This window comes from Sparus aurata, chromosome 2 (genome assembly GCF_900880675.1).
Source record: "Sparus aurata chromosome 2, fSpaAur1.1, whole genome shotgun sequence".
Lineage (NCBI taxonomy): Eukaryota > Metazoa > Chordata > Actinopteri > Spariformes > Sparidae > Sparus > Sparus aurata.
The window spans coordinates 15,625,133-15,647,802 of NC_044188.1; the positions used below are offsets into that span (position 1 = coordinate 15,625,133).

General features: G+C 43.3%; 4 protein-coding genes across 7 annotated transcripts; 2 read left to right on the forward strand and 2 right to left on the reverse strand.

The window, feature by feature from the left end:
- Nucleotides 1-51: 51 nt before the first annotated feature.
- mre11a (MRE11 homolog A, double strand break repair nuclease) lies at nucleotides 52-6,047 on the reverse strand. 2 transcript variants are annotated; one of them, XM_030405765.1, is made up of 19 exons: nucleotides 5,957-6,047; nucleotides 5,409-5,487; nucleotides 5,112-5,244; nucleotides 4,870-5,030; nucleotides 4,688-4,775; nucleotides 4,443-4,584; nucleotides 4,235-4,349; nucleotides 3,554-3,739; nucleotides 3,293-3,464; nucleotides 3,102-3,182; nucleotides 2,890-3,019; nucleotides 2,707-2,807; nucleotides 1,885-2,055; nucleotides 1,566-1,800; nucleotides 1,251-1,337; nucleotides 1,067-1,131; nucleotides 886-947; nucleotides 643-742; nucleotides 52-483 (listed from the first exon to the last, which is right to left on the reverse strand). In XM_030405765.1, the coding sequence occupies exons 2-19, from the start codon at nucleotides 5,426-5,428 to the stop codon at nucleotides 451-453; spliced, it is 2,082 nt and encodes a 693-aa protein (XP_030261625.1). In that variant the 5' UTR covers nucleotides 5,429-5,487; nucleotides 5,957-6,047; the 3' UTR covers nucleotides 52-450. The 2 variants fall into 2 exon arrangements, with proteins under 2 accessions (XP_030261625.1, XP_030261635.1); XM_030405775.1 differs by having other exon boundaries at nucleotides 5,904-5,971.
- cep57 (centrosomal protein 57) lies at nucleotides 4,973-11,150 on the forward strand. 3 transcript variants are annotated; one of them, XM_030405804.1, is made up of 12 exons: nucleotides 4,973-5,044; nucleotides 6,437-6,518; nucleotides 6,958-7,144; nucleotides 7,459-7,659; nucleotides 7,748-7,869; nucleotides 8,015-8,143; nucleotides 8,617-8,694; nucleotides 8,889-8,984; nucleotides 9,251-9,334; nucleotides 9,441-9,673; nucleotides 9,752-9,896; nucleotides 9,972-11,150. In XM_030405804.1, the coding sequence occupies exons 2-12, from the start codon at nucleotides 6,471-6,473 to the stop codon at nucleotides 10,158-10,160; spliced, it is 1,512 nt and encodes a 503-aa protein (XP_030261664.1). In that variant the 5' UTR covers nucleotides 4,973-5,044; nucleotides 6,437-6,470; the 3' UTR covers nucleotides 10,161-11,150. The 3 variants fall into 3 exon arrangements, with proteins under 3 accessions (XP_030261664.1, XP_030261648.1, XP_030261655.1); XM_030405788.1 differs by lacking the exon at nucleotides 4,973-5,044 and adding an exon at nucleotides 6,181-6,224; XM_030405795.1 differs by lacking the exon at nucleotides 4,973-5,044 and adding an exon at nucleotides 6,181-6,224 and having other exon boundaries at nucleotides 9,251-9,331.
- A 648-nt stretch (nucleotides 11,151-11,798) lies between these two features.
- On the forward strand, nucleotides 11,799-15,904 carry LOC115572360 (guanylate cyclase soluble subunit beta-2-like). The gene is given in 15 exon segments (XM_030402360.1): nucleotides 11,799-12,004; nucleotides 12,113-12,186; nucleotides 12,429-12,523; nucleotides 12,645-12,808; nucleotides 12,860-12,995; nucleotides 13,117-13,343; nucleotides 13,430-13,517; nucleotides 13,643-13,746; nucleotides 13,852-14,068; nucleotides 14,164-14,484; nucleotides 14,565-14,713; nucleotides 14,815-14,961; nucleotides 15,048-15,202; nucleotides 15,292-15,473; nucleotides 15,782-15,904. Coding segments are annotated over 15 exon segments (2,091 nt in total). The 5' UTR covers nucleotides 11,799-12,001; the 3' UTR covers nucleotides 15,811-15,904.
- An 839-nt stretch (nucleotides 15,905-16,743) lies between these two features.
- On the reverse strand, nucleotides 16,744-19,430 carry LOC115573357 (uncharacterized). The gene is made up of 3 exons (XM_030404108.1): nucleotides 18,753-19,430; nucleotides 17,423-17,645; nucleotides 16,744-17,318 (listed from the first exon to the last, which is right to left on the reverse strand). Exons 1-3 carry the CDS (start codon nucleotides 19,081-19,083, stop codon nucleotides 17,189-17,191), a joined length of 684 nt encoding a protein of 227 aa, XP_030259968.1. The 5' UTR covers nucleotides 19,084-19,430; the 3' UTR covers nucleotides 16,744-17,188.
- Between the last annotated feature and the right edge of the window lie 3,240 nt (nucleotides 19,431-22,670).

Below are 22,670 nucleotides of genomic sequence, written 5' to 3' on the forward strand. Positions count from 1 at the left end.
AAAGAAAGAAGACACAGTCATTATTTTTTAAAAGAGAGGGAGACAGTTGTATGAATATGAAAAAAACATTTATTATTTCCTGAATATCAGAGAACTACAAAAGCTGATAACAAAACCCAACATGGATTAATCTCGATGTACAGCATCAGATGAACTCTACCAGGTGGTGGCCAACTGACGAGGTTATGAATACTGCCACCTCCACGTTATCCCCTTGAAGCCTTTAGCCCAGCGTTTCAGAAAAACCGACTGATTGGTTAGTTTTTAAGCAACAGCAGCGGATCGACTTTAATGATCTATTATCAACATGAAGAAGACTGAGTGCTGAAAAAAATGAAACAAGGATTTTAAGGTCTGTCAGAACAGCACAAGAGCAGCTCACTGGCTGGATGTATTTTTGTTTTTTATTGGAAAATCAAGTTTTATACAACAGATGCATAGTTAACTCCTTTAACGACGGCTGGGGCCTTTGAATGGATTGTCCTGGAGATGAAAATAATAAAAAAAAAAATTAAAACATTGGTCAGAGAAAAAAGGTCAAGTGAGAAATCATGTATGTGATGGATTAGGTCAAAAATGTTTTTGCTAGAAATGTTATACTTAAAAAGACTTATGCTTTATCATTTTCTGTGATCGTTTTACCTCATCACTATCATCACTGTCATCAAATGCGATCCCTCTCGACGACTTGCTCTGGCTCTGAGAGCTGGACTTAGTGAAGGATGACGATGGCAAAGCTGCTCTGTTGAGCACAAGAGAAAGACGCAGACATCTAAAATATGTATCAAAAATATACATCACAGTTACAAAATATATGTAGAGACATGGACATATGTTAGTCACTACTCTTTTTTCACTGCCACAATGTAGATGAAACAAACATACTTTGGAGGGGGTCGGGTAGGTTTCCTTACAGGTATATCTTCATCTGAGTCATCAATGGTCAGCTGGAGATGAATAAAGAAGAAAAACAAAGTTGAAGAATAGAGATCACATAAATGTTAAAAATAAGGAGGTGCGTGTGTTTACTATACATGTATACTGTATGTATTTTCACTTGACTTACGTCATCTGCGGTGTAAGATATGGTGGCTCCGGTCCGAGACGGTCTCTGGGACGGAGCCTGAAATGCTGAAGAATGAGGAACAAAGAAGAGAGACAGTTGAAGGAGGTGAAAGATTTCTGTGGATTCTCTCGGACGCCTGGCACATCGTTGTATACAGAACATCAACGCACTCACACACTCCTACCTTGCATAATGCTCCTGCTTTGGGTTGCTGTTGAAGTTTTTTGGGAGCGGCCTCGACTGGCTGGCTTTGACTCGGAGGCGGCAGAACCTGGATGGACGGATGCAGGGTTTTACGACTGAATGACAACATCATTATACAGAGTCCTTTGTTGATGCTGAATTAAATGTAATCGAAACCCTGTCTGAAACTATCTCCTTGCCATACTACCAAGCCTGCACTCTTGAATAAACCTTTGGCACATCTATTTGCCACTGTGTATCTATATCTGGCCTCTGATTTCACTTCGTATTCGTGTCAGATAATATGATAACTCACCTCTCCCTCTTCCCCGGCTGCCCCGCCCTCTACCTCCTCGCCCTCTGCCTCGTGTGGGGGGTGGCAATAAAGCTTCATCGGAGTCCATAGCGACATCAGCAAGATCATCGGATATATCCACGTCTCCAGAGTCGTCGCCGCGCTCCAGACGGTGCGCTTTGGCTCTGCTCATAGCTTCTTTGATTTCGTTTTCCTCCTCAGTCGTGTCTTTTTTTGAGTCTCTGAGTCGCTGGATCTGAAAATGTAAAAATGTACACTCAATGACGCATCAACATCAGCTTCATCTATCCTCCTTCCAATGCCAGCCCCGCCCACTTACTTCTGTGTCTATATCCTTCTCTGTGGTTACTGCTCTGGCCTGGAGGTGGCGCTGTGTCTTCTCTAACTGGTAGGTGATGAGCTCCTCGATGGCGTCTTTCTCGTCTTTGTCTACGTACTCCTGAATGGCCTTCCCCATGCCGTTCTCGGTCAGAAGTGACAGCTGCACTGTCTGGAGAGATTCGCACACAGAATATACAGTAGATGAAAATAAGTGTTATGACACCCTATAATACAGGACTTTTAAGCACTTTCGAGGTACCTAAACCCAAAATGTCCAGAGCCTTGAGGCATTTATCACTACATCTTAATTGTTAGTATGACTTAATTTGCAAAAAGTCCTCTTCACACGACTCCTTTACACCAAGAAAAATACATGTATACACTTTGTTTAATTTACTTACTCACACTTCAATATTAAAATATTTTTGATTAACATGAGAGATTGTACCCATAAGGCACCACATTATGTTGATTTATTTGCATACAAGGATATTTCTACATTTTAAAAAAAAACAGTTTAAACTAAGTGTTTTGTTTTTTTTGTTTTTTTTTAAAGATTTTTTCTGGCATAGACACCTTTATTAAGCAGTAGACAGATAGGAAATACGGGAGAGAGAGAGGGGGATGTGACATACAGCAAAGGACCTCCGGCCGGAATCGAACGGGGGTCAGCTGCGTTTTTGGCATGCGCTCTAACCACTCGACCACCTGCGCGTGCCAAACTAAGTGTTTTTCTAACTTCAAGATTTTGTTCATACCCTGTAAGCCTGTAAGTATGTGACAGTGTGTGTGTGTGTGTGTGTTTATGTGTGTACGGTACCTTTTCGGCCGCCTCAAAGTACTTTTTAACCAGGTCCTCCACTCTCAGCCCCTCAACTGCTGTGGTTCTCATCACTTTGCTGTAGTCAACATTGACCTCATCTGAAAAGCAAAGTTTGAAACATGTCAAAAATACTGTACACATACAGCGGATACATGGCTGTGGATTCAGTCCCTGTCAGACCTTTGATGTCCTCCTTTTTCTCACGACGTCTGACAAAGTGAATGAGGTCTTTCGGATTGGCCACGCGCTCCACAAACTTCTGGCTGAAGCGGGCGGTGTTGAACGTATCAAAGCCTCCACTGTAGTCCACCTGAGGAGGGCAAAGAGGAGCATGAGTTTAGATGTAGCGTGCATGACGATAAGCGCACAGGCTGTGCATGTGTCCATCTTACCCGCAGGCGGATAAGCGGCTTCTCTGGGGTGAGCGGACATCCGAGTCTTTCTCTTTCAGCTTTTTCTATCATCTCTGTCACCTACAGAATGACAGCAGAAAAGAAACAGAGGCAGATGTAAGAGGGCTGAGACAACTAAGCAATAGATGCCAGATGGGCTCTGTATGTTTAATGGTGACTTTTAGAGTTACCTTTGCATAGCAGAAGTTTTCCACCTTCTTTGTGACCTGCGGTGTATCGGGTGTGAAGAGGTCTTGGTGGTCTTCCAACACCACATCCTCAATGAAGAACTGACGCACCGTCTTTAAGGGGATCTTTTCCAGGTTCATCCTGCGACCTTTCACCCTCAGAAGCCCTACATGCCTAGATGCACACAAACAGAGTAGATTGGCTACATATTCACTTCAAAACACATTCAGTAAATTGCTCACTTTGTGTGTGTCTATTTGTACTTCTTGGCAGCCTCTCCAGGGGACAGGGAAGTGGCTACAGAGCTGCCAGGCTGCGTCACGTAGAAGAGCTGCTGTTCATTTCTGGTTGGTGTTATCAAACACTCATGTTCGTGACCCCACACCACCAAGTCAATGAAGTCATCCAGGAACTGTTCGGGTATGTAGTTAGTGGGTCCATGCTTACTCCTAGAAAAAATAACACAGACAGAAAATACATAAAAATGTAGCGTAGAGTAGAAACATACAATGACACACTAGGCCTGGGTTTGTGAGTTAACGAAGTAAAGATTTACTAATCCCAATGCATAGAAAATAGAGCTGCAATTCCTGATTCCAACTTCTGAAATGTGTTTTCTGGTTTCTCTACTTCTCTGTGACAGAAAATGTAATATATTTGGGTTGTGGACATAACAAGACATCTGAAGATGTGGGCTTAGGGAAATTTTCTGACACTTTGAAGAACATTAAACCATTGTATCAAATGAGAATATAATCAACAACCCTAATGTAAAACATGGCATCGTATTATTCACACTCTCAGGAAGTCCCTTACACTGAGATCATAGAAGCATTTGTATGACATCTGACAGTCTTTCATGTTTTAACATTTGGTATAATATGAAAAAACATACAACTCTTCCCTCTTAATGTACTACACAACATACACAGGGATGCACACACCTGTTCTGATGGATGGCGAAAAGGTTAAACCACTCATCCTGGTCTTCTTTGGGGCGAAGCATCGTTACCTGGTTGTTGACAAACATCCTGTGCAGGCGCTCATCTGGGATAGAGCCTATAAACACACGCAAACACACACAGAATTTAGACAGATACTACAATTCCTTTCTCTTCTTGATCCTATAATAACATTTCTTCTCGCACTTACCAAGACCATATAAGGCTAGCTTGGTGTTGCCTTTCTGCATGAGGATGGGACTCATCTCTATCCTCTCCACTGAATGAGAGTGCCCAAAGTGATTGACAAGTCCAGAAGCACTTAGCAGATCTATTGCACACAAACCTTCAGCCTAGAGGGAAATAAAAAGAAAAAAAAAAGCGCAAATGCAAATACTTGCATATTAACAATGCTTATCTTGTCTAATAATTTGTTTCATTCGGGAGGAAACTCACCCCAGTTGGGTCATCATGGTTACCGTGAATACTGAATACAGGAATTGATATGTTCAAGTTTTCATCCTGATAGTTAACCCATGGGAACCTACAACACATACATTACAATATTGATCGAACGTTCACTCAACAAAAAGACAATGTTATGTGAGAATGACCACACAAACACAGCAGACACTGACTGGGTGGTGTTGAAGTTGACAGTCTGATCACTGAGAAGGTTGAACGTTACAGGCGTGTCTCCCATGCAGTATTTTCTCAGCATAGTGATGCAGCTGTGAAGGCACCGGCGTGACGGCTTGTTGTCGTGGAACAAATCACCACCCAGCAGGATGAAATCTACCTGCAAACAAAAAGGTAAGCAGATGAACGACCCTGGCTCTGACACTTACACATATACACACGTCTGTCAGCTCGCACATACCTGATTTGTCTTGGCACATTTCATGATCTCATCAAGTGTGTTAAAGGTGTCACTGCCACGGATAGCATCCTTCTCGAGGAAGCCCAAGTGAATATCTGTAGCGATCAGGATCTTGAAGGTATCCTCATCATCCCTAAATCCATCAAAAAAGACACACAGCTCATACATTAGATTATTCTTCAGATTGTACTGTGCATTGCTTAGATATAAAGATGATATGTTAGTTCTTGGGAGATTCAACAAGCGAATACAATCGCATTATATTTAGTTTTATAGTTACAATCTAAACAGACTCACAAGGTGCTCTCCGAGGACATGGTGGTGTGGGAAATGACAGGTGTGTTTACACCTCACAGGTAGTCAGCAGAAGGCTTCCCTGCAGAAAAATGACAGAAGTTATTTTGCTTTACATTTAAGACATGCGACAGCTGAAGTAACGAATGTGCATACCGTTTCTAACAGCTTCTAAATAATACAAAAAGCAATGTTTACAAAATAGGCGTCAACGAGCAGTAACGTCACATTTAAGCAGACATTCAAGTCCATTGTGTTTGACACATTTTGTGATAGCTGGTATAGCTAGCTAGCTAATAAACAGTTTGTAATGTAGTAGCTAGCTAACAGAAACTTCTAACTTCATAAGCTACAGCGAGGATGGTGAGGTAACGTTAGCTTTCATGTTTGCTAGAAAACCGAAAGCAACTGCGATAGCTAACACGAACTGAGCTTCTGTTTACATATCGGCTGGGTCTAAATTACGATGAGTACATCTATGAAACGTTAGGTAGTTACTATTTGTAGTGGCCGATATAAGCAACAACGTGGGGGAAAACATCGCAACCCACCTCCTCCAGAATGGGTAAACTTGCTCTGAAGAAGTCCCGGCAAGTCTTGCACTCGCTCCCCCCGCCCCCTCACTGGTGGCTCAGTGTTATTGTAGTTTTATTCCTGAGGCAACAACGTTCTAGACCGGAGAGTCTCCACGGAGGAAAAACTACATTTCCGGTAAGCAAATGGATATGCGTTCGTTTTATTCACAAAGGCGCGCCGGACCTGATGTATCTACAACGCACATTTATTATGTATGTGCGCGGCGTCTGACGGACCGGGCTGGTATGGATATCACACAAACCCCATCAAAAACCCTGGCTTAGTTGTCTTGACAAATGATGTTTTTCTTTTCACAGCACATATTAGCACTGGCAGCAGCTCCAGAAACGGGGCTAAAGCTAGCAAGCTGTCAACTGTGATTGAAAAAGACTCGGTTGTAGCTTTACTTTAAGCTAACATTAACGTGTTTCTGCTTATTCTGCTGCCTGGTTCAGCACAGGAGAAGCGGACTGGATTGGCTGCACTTCGATGGAGACGCTGTCAAAAACAGCCGCTGCTGATGCTACGCGGGGGAAGGTAGTTCACCAGATCTTGCCTGATTTAACTTAAAAAGGAACATTTAAAGCTGTTCGCCACAGTTTGTATAAGCATAAAATATTTTAGCTTGACTGTGCGGAAAAGCTACCTAGCAGCAGTTGCTACAACTCAGACCAGCTGATGTTGCAGCCCTGGAAAGTCTGCTGAAGTCTCCCCCTTTATCTGCTTTATTGGACTTGAGCAGGATAAATAACTCATGTTGTGACTTTATGTTGAGTTTGTGCATTCATTTAAAGTTTTAGCTCACATTCATTTCACTTTCTGTGCCTTATTTGCTGAGTATGTTCATGATGAGATGACAGCCTCCACCACACTGTCTCCAGTGCTCATATATTATACATATCAGCTTTGAAAATAAGTGCAATACTCCCCAGATATTGTAGGATGCTGTTCACCATTATCCCTGTTTCCTCTGCAGAAGCTCTGTCCACCACCACCACCCAGCGGAGTAGTGTCTGACAGCCTGTCACTCTCATCTTACAAAGACTATCCTGCTCCCCGTCCCTTCATCAACGCACTTGTGCATCACACACCCCGAACACGCACACATCAGTCCTCTCGCCTGTCGTCACCCAGCAAGGCATTCCCAGAGACCAGCAGTGCAGGTAACTCTAAGTTGTGTGTGTGTGTGTGTGTGTGTGTGTGTTTCCTTTACAAAGTTTCCACCGAGGTATTGTGATGTTTCAGCGCTCCATGGTTACAGCGTGTGCAACCTGATGCCTCACTACTTGAATGTCTCAGCTACACTGACATCCATTCATTCAAGTTCCGATCCCATCCTCCTATTCCTCCATCCAGACTTGAAAACCATATCGTATTACACCACGACTATAATCACAGCGTGAATATGTTTGCAGTCTATCAGTATATCCCCGTATGCATCACATTCTTGTATCCATCCGTGTGTGTGCATGTGTAGCGATCCTGTCCGCCTTGAGGAACCTCCAGGAGAAGATCAGGAGGCTGGAGTTGGAGAAAGGACATGCACAGCTCAGTCTGCGCACTATGGGGAAAGATGCACCGCGCACGCATCTGCAGAGCGATAAAGTCACACAGAGACACTTAAATGGTCAGACAGACACAGAAAAAGGGGAAGGTGGCCAGTCCGACTGCAATCAAGGTGAGTGTAAGCATAACATTGTAATAGCTCATGTTACTTATATTTCCATTCTGTATCTTATTCTGGTATCTCTTTGTCTGATCCACAGTGTTGATCACCCACCTGGCTGCTGCAGAGTCTCGCTGTGTGACCCTGGAGCGACAGCTGGATCACATGAGGAGGATGTTGCGCAATGCCAAGGCAGACAGGACCAGCCTGCTCAAACAGCAGGTTAAATTAATGTCATAGGCTGTGATAAGCCAGGGCAGAAAATGCACTAAAACCATTACATGCATGGATGTTTTTGAGTGAAAGCCTCTCTCGTGTGGCCGAGTAGATTTTGTGGAGCCCTATTAATTTTTTTCCACACTTTCAGGTTTCCATGGAGACAGCCAAGTCAGCCGATCATCAGTGTGACACCGTGTCTGAGCATGCCCAGTCGGAGAAGCTGGAGCGACTGGAGCAGGAGTATCTCCGGCTGACACGCACACAAAACAACGCCGAGGTAATCACTCAGAGACTCTACACAGTTTCTACACAGACCGAAGGACACTATGTCTTCAAGCTTAGTCACATTCTCTCTGTCTGTAAAGAAAACAAATAATACAGGACATTATGGAAAAATTGTGAAAGTGAAAGGCTTTTATCTCTTCTGGCCTCAGTTTGAAATGAAAGGCTCTTTTTGGTTAAGCAGCCTACAGAGCATGTCTACACTGGAGCCATAACCTGGGACAAGGAGGCACAAACCAAATCGTGTAGGTTAAAAACCACTAAATGTGGCTCTGGTTCCTCAGATGAGTTCAGAAGTTATGATTATGACGTCTGATTTAAACATGGATTTACGTGTGGTCTCACTTAACCAAAGTTATATTGAAAAGCTAATTAATGGTTTAATCTCAAGTGGGTAGTGACAAGAAAAAAACCTTAATTCTATTATCATTATCACCACAATAATATTGATGTGTCTGAATGTGTCAGATGAAGATTCGCCAGCTGGAGAAGAAGCTACAGGAGGAGGAGCACCAGAGGAAGCTGGTCCAGGTTCAGGCCCATCAGGTAACAACAGTTGTATTTCTCTTTAGCGACTCTAGCATTCACTCACTATTGACAGCTTGTACTGTGTCTTATATTTCTGTCTATTGTTTTACCATACTGCATGCTTATGCTTTATGTAAATGATGAAACGTCCACAGAGTTATGCCTAACTTCTTGTACGTGTGTCTGTGTGTACCTGTGTGTGTGTTCCTCAGCTGCAGACGGGTTTAGAAGCCAACAGGATCTTGCTGCAGTCAGTGTCGCCTCGTCTATCTAGCAGACAGTTCAAAGAGAGGAAGTCCAATTCAAAGGTTAAGACCTTCACAGGGGCGATTTAAGGATTTACTTCTGTTCTGTGTGCTGAGAATGTTTCCTTTCCTCCTTTTAAGTGGATGTTCAAGCAAATATGACAAGACAGCTGCAGTCGAGTGCTTTTTACAGTGTTGGTACATCTGTGAATGTCATGTTGAACCAAGTGCAAATTAATTCAAGTGCATTTGTTTGGATTCAAGTTAAATACTTAAAATAGTATAGACATGCATGGAAGTTCAGTTTCTCTGCTTTCTCACCTTCTTAGAAATCTTCACCACGGCAGTCATCCTATGCAGAGCCACACTATAGACTGAGCCTCAGAGATGTACCCTTTGTTGCTGGAACGGTAGTATGGGCACATATTCCTTTGTGGTTTTAATAAATGTACATTTAGTTTTTAATGCCACTCCTTCTTCACACTGGCTCTCTCTTTGACTCTCCTGCATCACTCTCAGTCTGTCGGCTGCAGCCACTCAGTCCGAGCGAACGTCCAGTCAGTCCTGTCTCTCCTGAAGCGACACCAGCCGCACCTCTGCAACAGCCGCGTCCTCTCTAACAGCGCAAACGGCTACGAGACAGGTAGTCGCAGGCTTTCAGACACTTCCTCTTCCTCCTCCTCCTCCCCTAGTGGCGAGGAGCTATCAGAGCTGCTGCAGGCGCTACAGGAGGAGCTGCGACTCATGAGCTTGTGAGTGAAGCTGCATCAGAGCAATATCAGGAGTGAATTGCTTTGAATAGTATTTAACTGGATTGTGCATGCATGCAGGGAGCAGGACGAATTGACGAGACAGTTGGAGGCCTGCGTCTCTGAGTGGGAGAGAAAAGACCTTCAGAGGGAGCAGGAGAGGCTGCTGCTGAAGATGGAGAGGAAAGGAGAGCAGATCAGTAAGCTCTACAAACACAAAACACAGGTAGGTCCTCACACAAAAAGTACATTTGTTTTGTTGTGACTCCCGTGCTTTCTTCATTCGTGTTTTTCCCTTTAGATAAAGAAGTTAAGAAAGGCTCAGTCTAGGCCGAACAGTAGGAACGAGGTGAGGGTGACTACCACAGTGTCCACTAGAGGTCGCTCTGCCGGAGCTGTCAAAGTCAGACCAGGAGAGAGAAGCAAGAAGAACCTGAGGCTGCTGAGGGACATGAAGGCTCTGCAGACTTCATTACGGACCTCAAACTGAAACCGACCAGGACGTGAACACATCAAATTAGGTTCATCTTGTTGGTGCTACCCACCTACCTACCTACCTACCTGTGGCCATTATTTCACCATCAACACAGCAACTGACTGAAGAGCACAGAATAAAATCTAAAAAGTGTCTAGTCATGAACATATGACCTGTGATCTCGTCAAAAGATTAGGAACATTGTAATGCATCTAAATTACTAAGTCTGGGTCTCCACCAGTTACTCAAACTGCAATTTGTTGTCTGATTTGTCATCTGAGCGTAAAATGACTGGCCAGAATATTTGAAAGAAAGAGAAGGCTTTAAAATTATAAAATATTTATTCGTTAGAAAACCCATTAAAGACATATTAACTAATATATATTTGTTCATGCAGCATGTTGGCTCAAGCGTCCCCCTGGACTTGCAGTTGCTCGTCTTTCACCAGCAGAGGGTGTGAAACATCCAAAGATTGCTGGAAAATGTATTTGAGATGTTCGGGTTCATTTAGTTTTTCATGTAGTTTACAACAACGTTTACAGTTATGGACAACCTGGCCCTTAAATAAGTACCAAAAAAAAAAAAGATAAATGATTTTGACTTTTATTTTTAGGAAGCCAGAATCTCTTGGTGCATAAACATGCCTGGGTTGCTCTATAGCTAAAACAATACAATACCATAAATCTTCATCAAGTGGATTGTTAGTGTAAAGAAACTGAACTGATGAAACAGTTAGATGATGTGATGAAGGACTTGAAAAAGGATATTGTGTATATTTGGTTAAAACGACTGAATCCCCTCAACTGATTGATCAATAGATAGATTGATGTGACATATTGCAGATTCTCAAAGACTGTATGTGCACACATGTTGTTTGTTATGAGTCTTTGTAATAATTTTTTACAGAGTTATGTTGCTGATTTTAATATTTTTTTGACCGATCATGGGGAACTTATGTTCGAGTGAAGACGTGTTTCGCTGAGAAATAAAAGAATTGTGGTTGCATTTGGCTGTTTTCTTTATTGTGATTTTTTTTTTTTTTGGGGGGGGGGGGGGGGGTCCCTGAGGTCTTGTGACTGATCTGCTCCCCTCTTTGACTAATCTGTCTTTGATGCTCGTGACGTCAGTAGAACAGAATAAAATCATGTTGACCTTAAAACAAATCACATCAAACCATTTTAGACTAAATATAGCTTTAATTCACTATAAAGTTATGGAATAATGCTGAAATTATTATAACTTAGATGTTATATCGTCTTATAACATTTAGAGTGATTAAAGTGATGAAGAGTCTTTTCCCCCCTCGGTATAAACATTGTTCTTAAATCCAAAGACCACAAACCTGCATTGTCTTTTTTTGTACAACAGAACTTTGATTATGCACAAATGAAACATGTTAAATAATCTAACCAGAGTTTGAAACACGTGTAGGATGAGTTTTGTTAAAAAATTATAAATGTATGAGCCCTGTCTTGTGGTTACAAATACCCAAAAGACGTGCCTCTGGGCTTCCGTACACAAAAGCATCCATAATTATTTAGATTCGGCCGAGAAAACCAGTAAATGCCCTTGTCACACAAACTGTAGCCTAGCAGAAATAATCTGGTCAAAGTGTCTGTGTAACTAAATAACTACTTATATTTAATTGGCTACTTACTATTAATCGGGATGTGAAATATGCGCGCCTCCGGTCCAAGGCTGGCTTCAGCTCCAGCTCCAGCGCGTCTGTCTCCATCCAGCTGCAGCCCGGAGCCTCTGTGTTTGGACTCACTGCGGACAGACAGAGCGATGTGACGAGGATACTGTGAAGGAAACAGTGGCTGCTGGAAAAGCTGTGCTTTCAACTTGTCAAAGATATGGTATGCTGCTTTTTGTTTCTTTTTTTTTTTTTTTTCTTCCTAACTTTTTTCTCCAGAACTTTTTACGCGACAGCTCCGTTGTACATTAAATGTCTCTGTCGTCGACAGTATGGATTCATCAATACCTGTCTGAGATCGATGGTAGTCGAGAAGTTTGGCGAGGAGACGTGGGTCACGCTCAGGTAAAAGAAGATTTTCTGTTTACTGTATCTACAGATTTGTTTTAAAGGGCTACTCCAAAGCTGCTGGTGACTTTGGGCAGCCAGTGATGATGCTTTAAGTTCAACCTTTATGTCAGATTTCTTCAGAAGAATCATCTTCATGATGAGTATAAATTAAAAAGGAGGTAGATTAATAGTGTGTCTTCTTCTCTTAACGAACAATGAATCCACTCTCTTCCCAGAACCATCACCATCATGTGCAGGGATGAAGCCGGAGTCCAGGATACCTTCCTCACATACGAGGTCTATAAAGACGAAATCAGCATGCAGTTAGTAGCAAAAGCCTGCAAGATTCTAGGTGAAGGAATCACCATTTGTGTCACCTTGTTTTGTTTCCATCTTTAAAATCATATTAATGTTTAATTTTAAATGGTAAATAAATAAAGATGTATATTTTTTTCTGCTTTCGTTTTGTGCAGGAGTGAAGCCGGAGGTCGTCTTGAGGCAGTTTGGAGAATTTTTCTTTGAGTTCTGCAAACGATCGGGCTACGACCACATGCTGCGGACGCTGGGGGGGGGGAATTTATTTGAATTCACTGAGAATCTGGATGCTCTTCACAGCTTCCTCACCCTCTCCTACAAGGTGCCTGCTCCCAAACTAATGTGTCATGTGGTCATTCTTTCTTATTCTCAGGAGAGAGCTGATCTATCCTATATTTATTATCTGAAATGAATGAATGCACCCTCTTTCCGGGTGGAGAGGAACCCTGATGGTACCATGCTCCTCCACTATTATTCGGACCGCAGAGGACTCTGCCACATTGTCCCTGGTAATTAATTGTCCCTGGCCAATTTCATCAATGAGCTTTTGTACTATTCTCATAATTTTGCCACCATTTGATTGGCCTTCAGATCAGTGAAATTCACTTGCACACCCATGTTCTTTCACAGGTATAATTGGAGCTGTCACCAAAGATTTCTTCAACAGTGAGATAACGATGGAGATCGTCAACCATCTGGAGGAGTTGGAGAGAACTGGGAAGAAGGAGCACGTGGTTTTTCTTGTGACACAGTGGCCCGCTGTGGCTGCTCGGACTAGTAGAACCGGGTCTTTTACAAGAATCCAATCCCTTCAGCCTTCGGCCAACCGACGTAACGCCCTAGTCTGGGCTCAAGAGGTTAGCTACATAAGATCTGTAGTATAGTGTGGACAAAATTAGCCATAACAATAACTATATCAACTCTGTCATGTCTGTGTCCTCAGCCTCTTCACCAAAATAGGTCCAGTATCAATTTCCCTTCACACAGGAGTCACTGGGAGACAGTCAGAGGGCTGGTTCACCTCGGGAAAGGTACAGTGCAGACATACAAACATGCAAAAATAAACCTTGGAGCAACAGGTTGAGTCACACACCTGCAGGTGGTGATAAATGTGTGTCTTTATTTGCAAAGTTAGACTCTTTGTCTCCTCTCACAGGTAAACTGTTGAGGGGCTTTCAGCCGGTGTACCCTACAACCCTTAACATTGATCTGAAGACTTTCTGCCATGCTTTCCCTTTCCACATAGTCTTTGATGAGCAGGTACAGTATATTTGTACTGGTTGTTAGCAAGAACCTCACGCGTCACTCTTGAGTAACTGGGTCATGATAAATTAACCGGAGCGATCCTGGTGGTGTCTGAGGCAGCTGGTGGTGCACCAGGCAGGGGTGAACCTCCAGAAGATCGTCCCAGGGCTCCAGACAATGAGCATCCACCTGGACCTGTACTTCAGCATTGTGCATCCTGAAGTCACCTTCACCATCTCCAGCATCAGGAAGTTCATCAACAGCCACTTTGTCCTGCAGACACGCAGGGACATGATGCCTGAGGCGTGGAGGGGCAGGCCCATGCTGCAGCTCCGAGGTGGATTGTGAAAAAATCTAAAGCTATATATTTCTTTGATATATTGTCTCCCCTTAGCAGATAGAAAAAAACATTTTTTTGTTTGCTCCATGCAGGTCAGATGATCTGGATGCCCTCTCTGGACTGTATGCTCTACCAAGCTTCTCCACTGCTGAGAAGCCTTCAGGAGCTGGAGGAGAGCCACATGCACATTTCTGACATCGCGCCCCACGACGTCACCCGCGACCTCATCCTGCTCAACCAGCAGCGACTGGCTGAAAGGGAGTTGTCCAGTCAGCTGGAGAGGAAGAAGGAGGAGCTCCGCCTCCTGTCTCAGCACCTGGAGGAGGAGAGGAGGAAGACGGAGAACTTGCTGTACGCCATGCTGCCCAAGCACGTGGCCAACCAGCTGAAGGAGGGCAAGACGGTCGAAGCAGGTGAAGGGAACGAAAGTGCTATGAATGTGATAACAATCAGAATGTTTTCATATGACTGCTGTGCTTTGTTTCTCTTTCAGGAGAATTTAAAGAGTGCACCATACTGTTCAGTGACATGGTGACGTTCACTAACATCTGCTCCCTGTGTGAGCCCATCCAAATTGTCCTCATGCTGAACTCCATGTACCTCAGATTCGACCGACTCACAACTGTGCACAATGTTTACAAGGTACACACAACAAATTGAACGTTTTTGACACAGACGTTATAGTAACAATCATTTGAAGGTTTGTTTTTGAATCTTGGCTGTGCGTATTTGGTGTTTCCCAGGTTGAGACCATAGGGGACGCATACATGGTGGTAGGTGGGGTGCCCATACCCGTCTCCAGCCATGCTGAGAGGGTGGCCAACTTTGCCCTAGGTATGATCTTGGCTGCAAGGGAGGTTATCAACCCTGTGACGCGAGGACCAATTCAGGTGCCAGAATGTTTGTATTGCATTTATCGAAGACACAGTGGTGGACACTGGTGACGAAGCACTCAAAGACCTGTGTGTCTCTGCAGATCCGAGTGGGTCTCCACAGTGGTCCTGTTCTGGCAGGTGTAGTCGGGGAAAAGATGCCTTGCTACTGTCTGTTCGGAGACACGGTCAACACCGCTTCTCGCATGGAGAGTCACGGCCTACCTGACAAGATCCATCTGAGCCCCACCGTCTACCGGTAAGGACGCACACATTCATGAACTCACTGCAAAAGCTGTGCTATCCTCTGTCTGATTTCCACATCCCACATTTCCGCATGTTTCCCATGGCTTTGAAGAATAAAACCTTTATTATCAAGAAGAGAGGGGAGATCAAGGTGAAGGGGAAGGGCAGGATGACCACTTACTTTCTTGAGAGGAACGTTGGAGCCAGCGAGCAGCAGATTATGGGTGTCTCAGACCGAGCGACTGGAGCCAGACAGCAGGACGGCCAGATGAGCTTCCGGCCAGGTCTGTTTGCTGTCTTAATTCTGCATCTCCGGATTTACCTTAATATTTATTATTTTTTAATTTAACTGGCAGTTGTGTGGTTTTTAACTGTCCTGCATACACATGAATGTCTTATTTCCCTCTTTCTTCCCCCAAACAACGTGCAACGTATTTAACGTGTGCCAACGGCTTCTTTTGTACATCGTTCTTATTATGTGGTGCAGCAGACCGCTAGATTCTAGGCAGTGTCTATGTGTCCCTTTTGTAAATATGTCAAAGATCAAATGTTATATTAAAGTTTTAGGTGACAGTGTATGATTTGCTTTCAGCTCGTGAATCTGTCTCACGTACTGAATAATAAAAGCATTTGCCCCATCGCTGACTGACAAGCTCAGAAGATAAAACACATTCAGTTAAGTGAATTTTCATTTGTTTTCATGCACTATAAAGACGAATCCACATGCCCACCCTTGTTTAGCTGGTGCACTTAAGCTGAAGAAAATTCAAAAATAAAGCAGCATCTGAACACACACTGCTCACAAAACTCAGATCAAAATGTCAAATTTTATCTCCAGGTGAAAATGCAGCTGTATATCTAGTCTTATAAATACTTAAATGTGATATTTCTGTATTATTTAGATTTTTTAAATGACCTACAGTGAGGATAAGAGTGAGAGATAATGGTGCTTATAAATTAGCTTTTTAGTACACGTCAAAAACAATCATAACACTGCAACGGCTTTATTTCTTAGGGAAACTCAAGAGGACTTCATTCTGGTGCCAGGTGATTTTTACAGAGGCGTGGTTCATCACAGCCCAGGACAGGAAGGCTTTGCAGCGGGTGATCAAAACCACCCAGAGCATCAGTGATGTTTGTGAGGTGAGATGTCTGTGCAGAGCCCAAGAGATACTAAAGGAGAACAGCCGTCCAGACTGTGGAGCAGCTTCTTTCCTCAGATTCATCCTGAAATATTCTTTATAATCATTTATTATTTAATCATCCAATTATATAGTTTTGTTTTTGAACTATCATTTCATTGCACAATCCTGCCTGTGTTACGATAAACACATTGATCCTGCATCTTGAGTTCATCACAGGTGATAGCTTAATATTCGCATTAGTATGCCAAACACTGGTATATTCACAGGAAGCCTTCCTTGCACGGCAGCAGACAGTACCGTGTGTCACATGGTCTTAAAAAAAATCTACACTTTAGCAACGCTGTCAACAAACAGGTCACATGTTTGAACACACGAGGACCCCCCCCCCCCCCCCCCGACAACCCATTTAAGTTTACACTGTGAAAAGAAACACGGATGAATAAGTGATGAGCTTGATGTTTCTCACGAGGTCTGACTCAGTGACCACAACTGTCCCTAAAAGAGCTGTCACCTGCGGGTGTGTGTCGCGCTCCAAAAACGACACCCCCACAGGCAGGGTAGAGGAGTCCAGACATCTGATCCCCGCCGCAGAGGGCTCCATGTCTCATCACCGCTGACCGGGGCCTGGATCGCCATGGCCCGGATGAAAAGCACACCGGTAACCAGAGTCCTCTGTTTGTGTGGTCAGGTGTGATAAAATCGGTCTGCTGGCTCGCGCGGTAAGAGCTCAATCTACACTGACCTAAAAGAAGAGGCTGAGCTGTTTTGGGGCCACAGAGGTTCAGTTCATGAGTGCAGGTTGTCTCGAGTCCACAGCCAGTGTGTCTTTGAAGAAAACAGTTCTGCTTCCTATCTCAAGATTCTGTTTCAGTGATTGAGGCCAGCTCCGTGATTTTGGGCTCCTCCTGGTGCTTGGTGAGAACAGGCCGGTTGGTGTAAATGTCATCCACAGGGAGAAGGAAGGTGACAGTTTTTACTTTAGCCCTAAAAAGGTCAAAGAAAGCACAGGAGTTTTATATCTACAAAAGCTGCAACATGGCTTCAAATACACTATATCTGTCAACTGTGAACCAAACCTTATTTTGTACCTGTTTTTGTGTACGTATTCCTGCAGGGAGTGCCTGTTAGTAACTTTCCCCACATCTCCTCTGGATGAGTCACCAAAGAGGTTGTTCCCATGCTGGATTTCTTCCTGTAGTCTCCCCCATCCAGAGTCAGTCAGCTGGGCCCGGTCGGTCCCTGTCTCTCTCACGGTCACCCCTGACAGGTTGGAGTTTATGGAGTACCTTCGGACAGTCATGACGGTGTTCTCTGTGGAATAACATGAACATGATGAGCTGGGATGGATATGTGAAGAAATCACAGAGGCAATTTTGATGCAGAATTTATCTTTCCATGATAATATAAAGAAGCAATGGTGGAAACAGTAAAGTTCACGAGTTGATCATATGTACTGTATGTAAAATCAGTGTAAATGTAGATAATTAAGGGATTCTACTCCACCGAACTGTGGTGGAGTAGAACTAAACGAAGCAAGTACAAGTTGCTCAAAACTGTATTTAAGTACAGTTGACCAACTGTACTTACTTAACAAGTGGATATAACTCAAATAAATACAAGATTTTCTTCAGTGTTGTAAAAATGGACTCCAAAGTCATACTTCAGTAAAAGTAAAGATATCTGGTATTCAATGTACCTTGGTGTCAAAACTAATACTATACTATGCGTCAGCTGATCATTGGGAACAATACACAGCATTTTTCTGATTATCAGAATCAGTTTTTTGTGGTGTTTCTTTGTCATCTGACCGCATTAAAAGACATTTATCTAACAATGTGCTGCTTTGGTTCTGGCGCAGCGTGTTATCTGTAGAGTACCTGGTAGCTAAAAAGTTAGAAGTACAATATTTGTCTCCAAAATGTAGTGGAATGAGAGTGGCCTCAAAATACCTGAAAATTGTTTTTACTCAAGTACTTGAGTGAATGTACTTAGTTACATTCCATCACTGGTTTTCTTACTTTCTTTGTCACATTTTGTTTGAGCTTTTTCTGCTTCAGTAAGCGGCTGTTGAGTTGCATTTGGGGAATTGTGGTCCCCTGTGTTTTTGAAGTGTGACTAATGACTAAAATCAGGATATCTCAGCTCTTGTCTCTCATATTTTGAACTTTCATCCTTTTTAATCTGTCTTTCTGGCTGACATCCAATCCCATGAAAGTGTGATGTCGAATTGGTGGAATGTTCCTTTAAAATTGCTCTTCCCCTATCACTTAATACATGAGATTTTAACAGTTATTAGAAATAAAAACTATAATGAATATTACAAAACTACATATTACAATCAGATAACAACTGTGAGAGATGAACTGATTTTTAAAACAGAATAATAAAAGTTGTGCAGTAACAGGCCTGGTCTCTCACCTTTGTATTGACCCTCCAGTGCCGGCGCAGACGCATTCCTCCTCAGGTTCACATACGGGTTTTCCACCACGTCCTGCCGCTGCTCTGCCGCTGAGGACACCGGGTTGCCTTCCCCCGGCGCGGCCCCGAACGCCCGCTGGCCGTAGTCCCCCCTCAGCTCTCGGTTCTCCGCCTCCAGCTTCTTGATCTCGTCGCGCATCTCCATGATGACCTGCGCCAGGCTGCGGGTGCTCTCCATGGTGCTGCTGCTGCGCTGCCAGTACCACGGCTTCCCAAACACCGGCGGGGAGTCGTGCAGGAGCAGCTCACCGTGCTGCTGAGGCTTTAACATGCTGCTGCTGCTGCTGCTGCTGAGGTCCTCCTGCTGGGTGCCTCTCTGTGTTTGTGTGCGACTCAATCTCAGTCCAGATCTTGTTCTGGGGAGATTATGTCGCCTTTCACCACTTATACAGCTGAAAGGGCTCCGGTGATCGGCCAGCGGCGCACAATGGATGTTTTATTAATCAGCACCCGGCGTCCAGTTTCAGGAAAACCAAGCAGGGGTTCGGAAATGAAATGTGCCCCGCACAAGAGCTTGAGTAGCGGGAGACCTACTAAACCTGCAGGAGCGCTGAAATAACTCGTTATTTTGGACAAGTTTCCGGTCCTGGAACACGTGTAGCTGCTTCATGTGTTACATATGTGTGCTCAGATTTCTTTCTTTTTTTTTTTTGGCACCTCACTTTTCATCTTGTAACGCTCTTGTCCCCGTGGGGATTACAATATCCTGCCTCTGAAATATTAATTACATCTGTCAGCAAAGATAAATCTTAGAAGGAAACTGAGAAAAAGGGTACCAGCTTTCAGTGTTTTCACTCTGATTGCAGTGCAGAAGATTGTTTATATAAAGAGCAATTAAACACATTACACATATGACTACTGGCCCGTGACAGATTGAGCGAGACGTGTGGGTTTGTTTGGCCTCGAACTGAAGCCTGTTCAACATGTGGTCCTCCTGAATATGTATGAGGTTTATATATATATATATATATATATATATATATATATATATATATATATATATATATATATATATATATATATATATGCAGAGGTCAGGGGGTTAACCCAATGATGACAGGCAGTCTTGGAAAAAGAAACACATGAAAACAAAACAGGCGTTTGATAAATAATAAGAGAAGGAATCACTGCAGCAGGAAATTACAGATAATTACACTCGATGGGGACTTTCACAGCCGGGATTGTGTGGTCAGGTGGTTATTAATCAGACCAGACTGTCTCCGAAGCGCACCTGTAGCTTGGCTGGAACTACGTGCTTTTAAAATGACCGCAAATATGACATATTTTCAGGAATATCCGGGAAGGTTTGAGACCTTTTGTCGCCTGTGACCTGGACTGAACGGAGCTGTCTCGGAGCAACCTGACCCCCTGCCTGCAGAGTCCAGGCCACTGGGGAGGAGACAGGTACACAGAAGCCAGTCTGTGGAGGAGAAGAGAAACCCAATCAGCCCCCTCTTTCTGGTTCACAAAATAGGCTACAGTAGGGGGAGGGAGGCGAGAGAGAAGTGCCGATTGGCTGGAAGGAAGGGAGTTTGTGAAGAGGAGGCGGGGGGTCAGTGAAACTCAATCTGCTGCACCTCAGGTGTGTGACCGCGGAGAGAGTGACGGGACAGAGATATGAAAATGTGTCAGGCAGAGATAAAGACAGACAGAGTGAGACAGAGAGAGAGACACACAGAGGACTCCATGCTGGCTTTTACCACCAGCTCAGTGTTCAGGGCCACTTAACCTCTTTTCATGTGCAGCACCACAAACCCAGGCTTAGCATCAATAAATAAACAAGCACTCTTCTGCACTCTCTCTGTCTCTGTCTCTCTGTCTCTCTCTCTCTGCATGGCCGGTAATTATACCCAGCTGTTGGAAAAACTGACGACGGATCTCACTGAAAACTGGTCCGTCAGAGCGCACGCTGAAGCTGAATGTCATTTCCCCTTTTAATTAAAGGGCCACTGTCTAGTTTTGGAGAAGAAATACAAACTGGGGCTTTTTTCATATGTATAGTATTAATGATGTGGACATACAAACTCAGAGATATTTAATAATCTTTTTTTGTTTCAGAATAAACAAGCTGTTCTCAGAGGGAAATGGGGCAAAGTAAGAAAGGTGGCAGGGTCCGCCAAATACAAACAAAGTAAAACAGTGTGAATTTGTGTCTTCCTTTGAGGTTAGCTTGTTTATTCAGTTTATTCAAAGAGAGTTTGTGTATTTAGGCATAAAAACATTCAATGAAGATCTTTCTCATCCGATTAAAATGTCTTTTTCTGTTCTTCTGTGGGCTGAAAAGGATTAAAAATGCATCTCATAAAGTTTATGCAAGTTTCTGTCTAACGCTCTTTATGACACTGGTCATGTATGTATGCTTTTTGACACAGATACTCAGACTGAAAGAAGCCTGAAAGTATCACACTTCTGCAACTTCTTTATGCTTACAGATATCCAATATACCAAGTTACTTTACAGTTTGCAGTTAGTACAGTCAAAACTGACACACAACAGACTAAACCAACGATCGTCTCAGTATCAGCGAGCAGTTACACCTAGAACTGCATGTAAGGAAGTGTCAAAAATCTCAACTGAACACTGGCTTGTTAAAGGGATAGTTAATCAAAAATGCATGCACACTTCCTTTTGCAGAGTGATGCAGTTTGTGGGTGTAGATGTGGTGGATTACTTTGAGTAATCATCTCATGATTATGGAGAGAGACATTGCTGTTTATTTTTTTTCCATGTTCGACACTTTATGCACCACAAGCCGAGTGCCATCTACTTCTATTATATTTGAGAGAAGCCAGACATCTCTGTGGAGGATATCTCCAAAACTATGCAACTAAAACCTCAATAATGTTTTTGGAAAATTGGCACTACAGATAAGAGGATTTGGGTCTGAACTGTCCCTTTAAATGTCCACATTAAACCTTGTTTGCAACAAAGACCACCGAAGGAAACATTCAGCAAAATCATTTAATTGAATGAATGAAAACTCGTGAAACTGTGTCTCTGTTGTCAATTAAATCCGATTCATTCTCTTTATTAATTTTCCAGAAGGCATCTCAGCTCTCAGCGTGCTAGTAAAATATGCTGGTTTTTGGGGGGGGGGGGCAGCGTCGGTTGTGGTTGCAGTAAAATATAGAGTCAACAATGAAGATGCAAACACAAAGGAAAAACAGAGCTCCGGGGTAAACACAGCGGAGACAGTCTGAGTCTAAACAACAGAGACACACACACAGCAGTGATGATGAGAGCCTCCAGGCTCCATCAGATCTGAGCAAACTGCTCACATTTGGATTCATTTGGATGCCGACTTTGCTCTGACCCGTCTGACTTTGACAAAGAAAATCAATGATCTGAAACAAACGATTGCTGCTGTTGGAGTCTCTCCTTTCATTTCAGCGGAGCAACAATAATCCTGCCTCTCCGGGTTGAGAATGTGTTGAAACTCCCACTGCTGTGCATGTCATCGTGTAGTGTCTATGGCACCTTAAATGAGCTCAATAAATACTGTTTTCTCTAACAATGAAATATTTTCAAAACTTCATAGACCTGCCTCTTGTGACAATGATGGTAGAAAGGTTGACCTTAAGCCAAAACTCTTTCAAAACAACCGTGACCTCTTTTGTCCGAAGGCTTTGATGCTGTGGAGCCTTTTCATGTGTTGCACTGGCCCTTTAAAGCTCAGTACAGCTGCACGTTGTTTCAGAACTCTACTGACATTTACTCCTAGAAGAATATGTGTTAGCAGACAGAACAGAGCACAACTGAAGAGTTCTGCACATGACTAGTGGTGGTTAAACCTCTACTGACCTTTGTTTGACTCATTGTTTAAAGGGTACATCCACAAATTGTACATATTAAAGTGTT

Coding starts and splice junctions, on each gene's coding strand:
- cep57 (XM_030405788.1), top strand. CDS start 6,196: ATGTGCGCGGCGTCTGACGGACCGGGCTG. Junction 7,660..7,747: donor CCAGTCCGACTGCAATCAAG/GTGAGTGTAAGC, acceptor TCTGATCCACAG/TGTTGATCACCCACCTGGCT. Junction 8,144..8,616: donor GCACACAAAACAACGCCGAG/GTAATCACTCAG, acceptor TGAATGTGTCAG/ATGAAGATTCGCCAGCTGGA.
- mre11a (XM_030405765.1), bottom strand. CDS start 5,428: ATGTCCTCGGAGAGCACCTT. Junction 4,350..4,442: donor GCTAGCCTTATATGGTCTTG/GTAAGTGCGAGA, acceptor GTGTGTTTATAG/GCTCTATCCCAGATGAGCGC. Junction 3,740..4,234: donor TTCGCCATCCATCAGAACAG/GTGTGTGCATCC, acceptor TATTTTTTCTAG/GAGTAAGCATGGACCCACTA.
- LOC115573357 (XM_030404108.1), bottom strand. CDS start 19,083: ATGTTAAAGCCTCAGCAGCACGGTGAGCTGCTCCTGCACGACTCCCCG. Junction 17,646..18,752: donor ACTGGAGGGTCAATACAAAG/GTGAGAGACCAG, acceptor GTTATTCCACAG/AGAACACCGTCATGACTGTC. Junction 17,319..17,422: donor GAATACGTACACAAAAACAG/GTACAAAATAAG, acceptor TGACCTTTTTAG/GGCTAAAGTAAAAACTGTCA.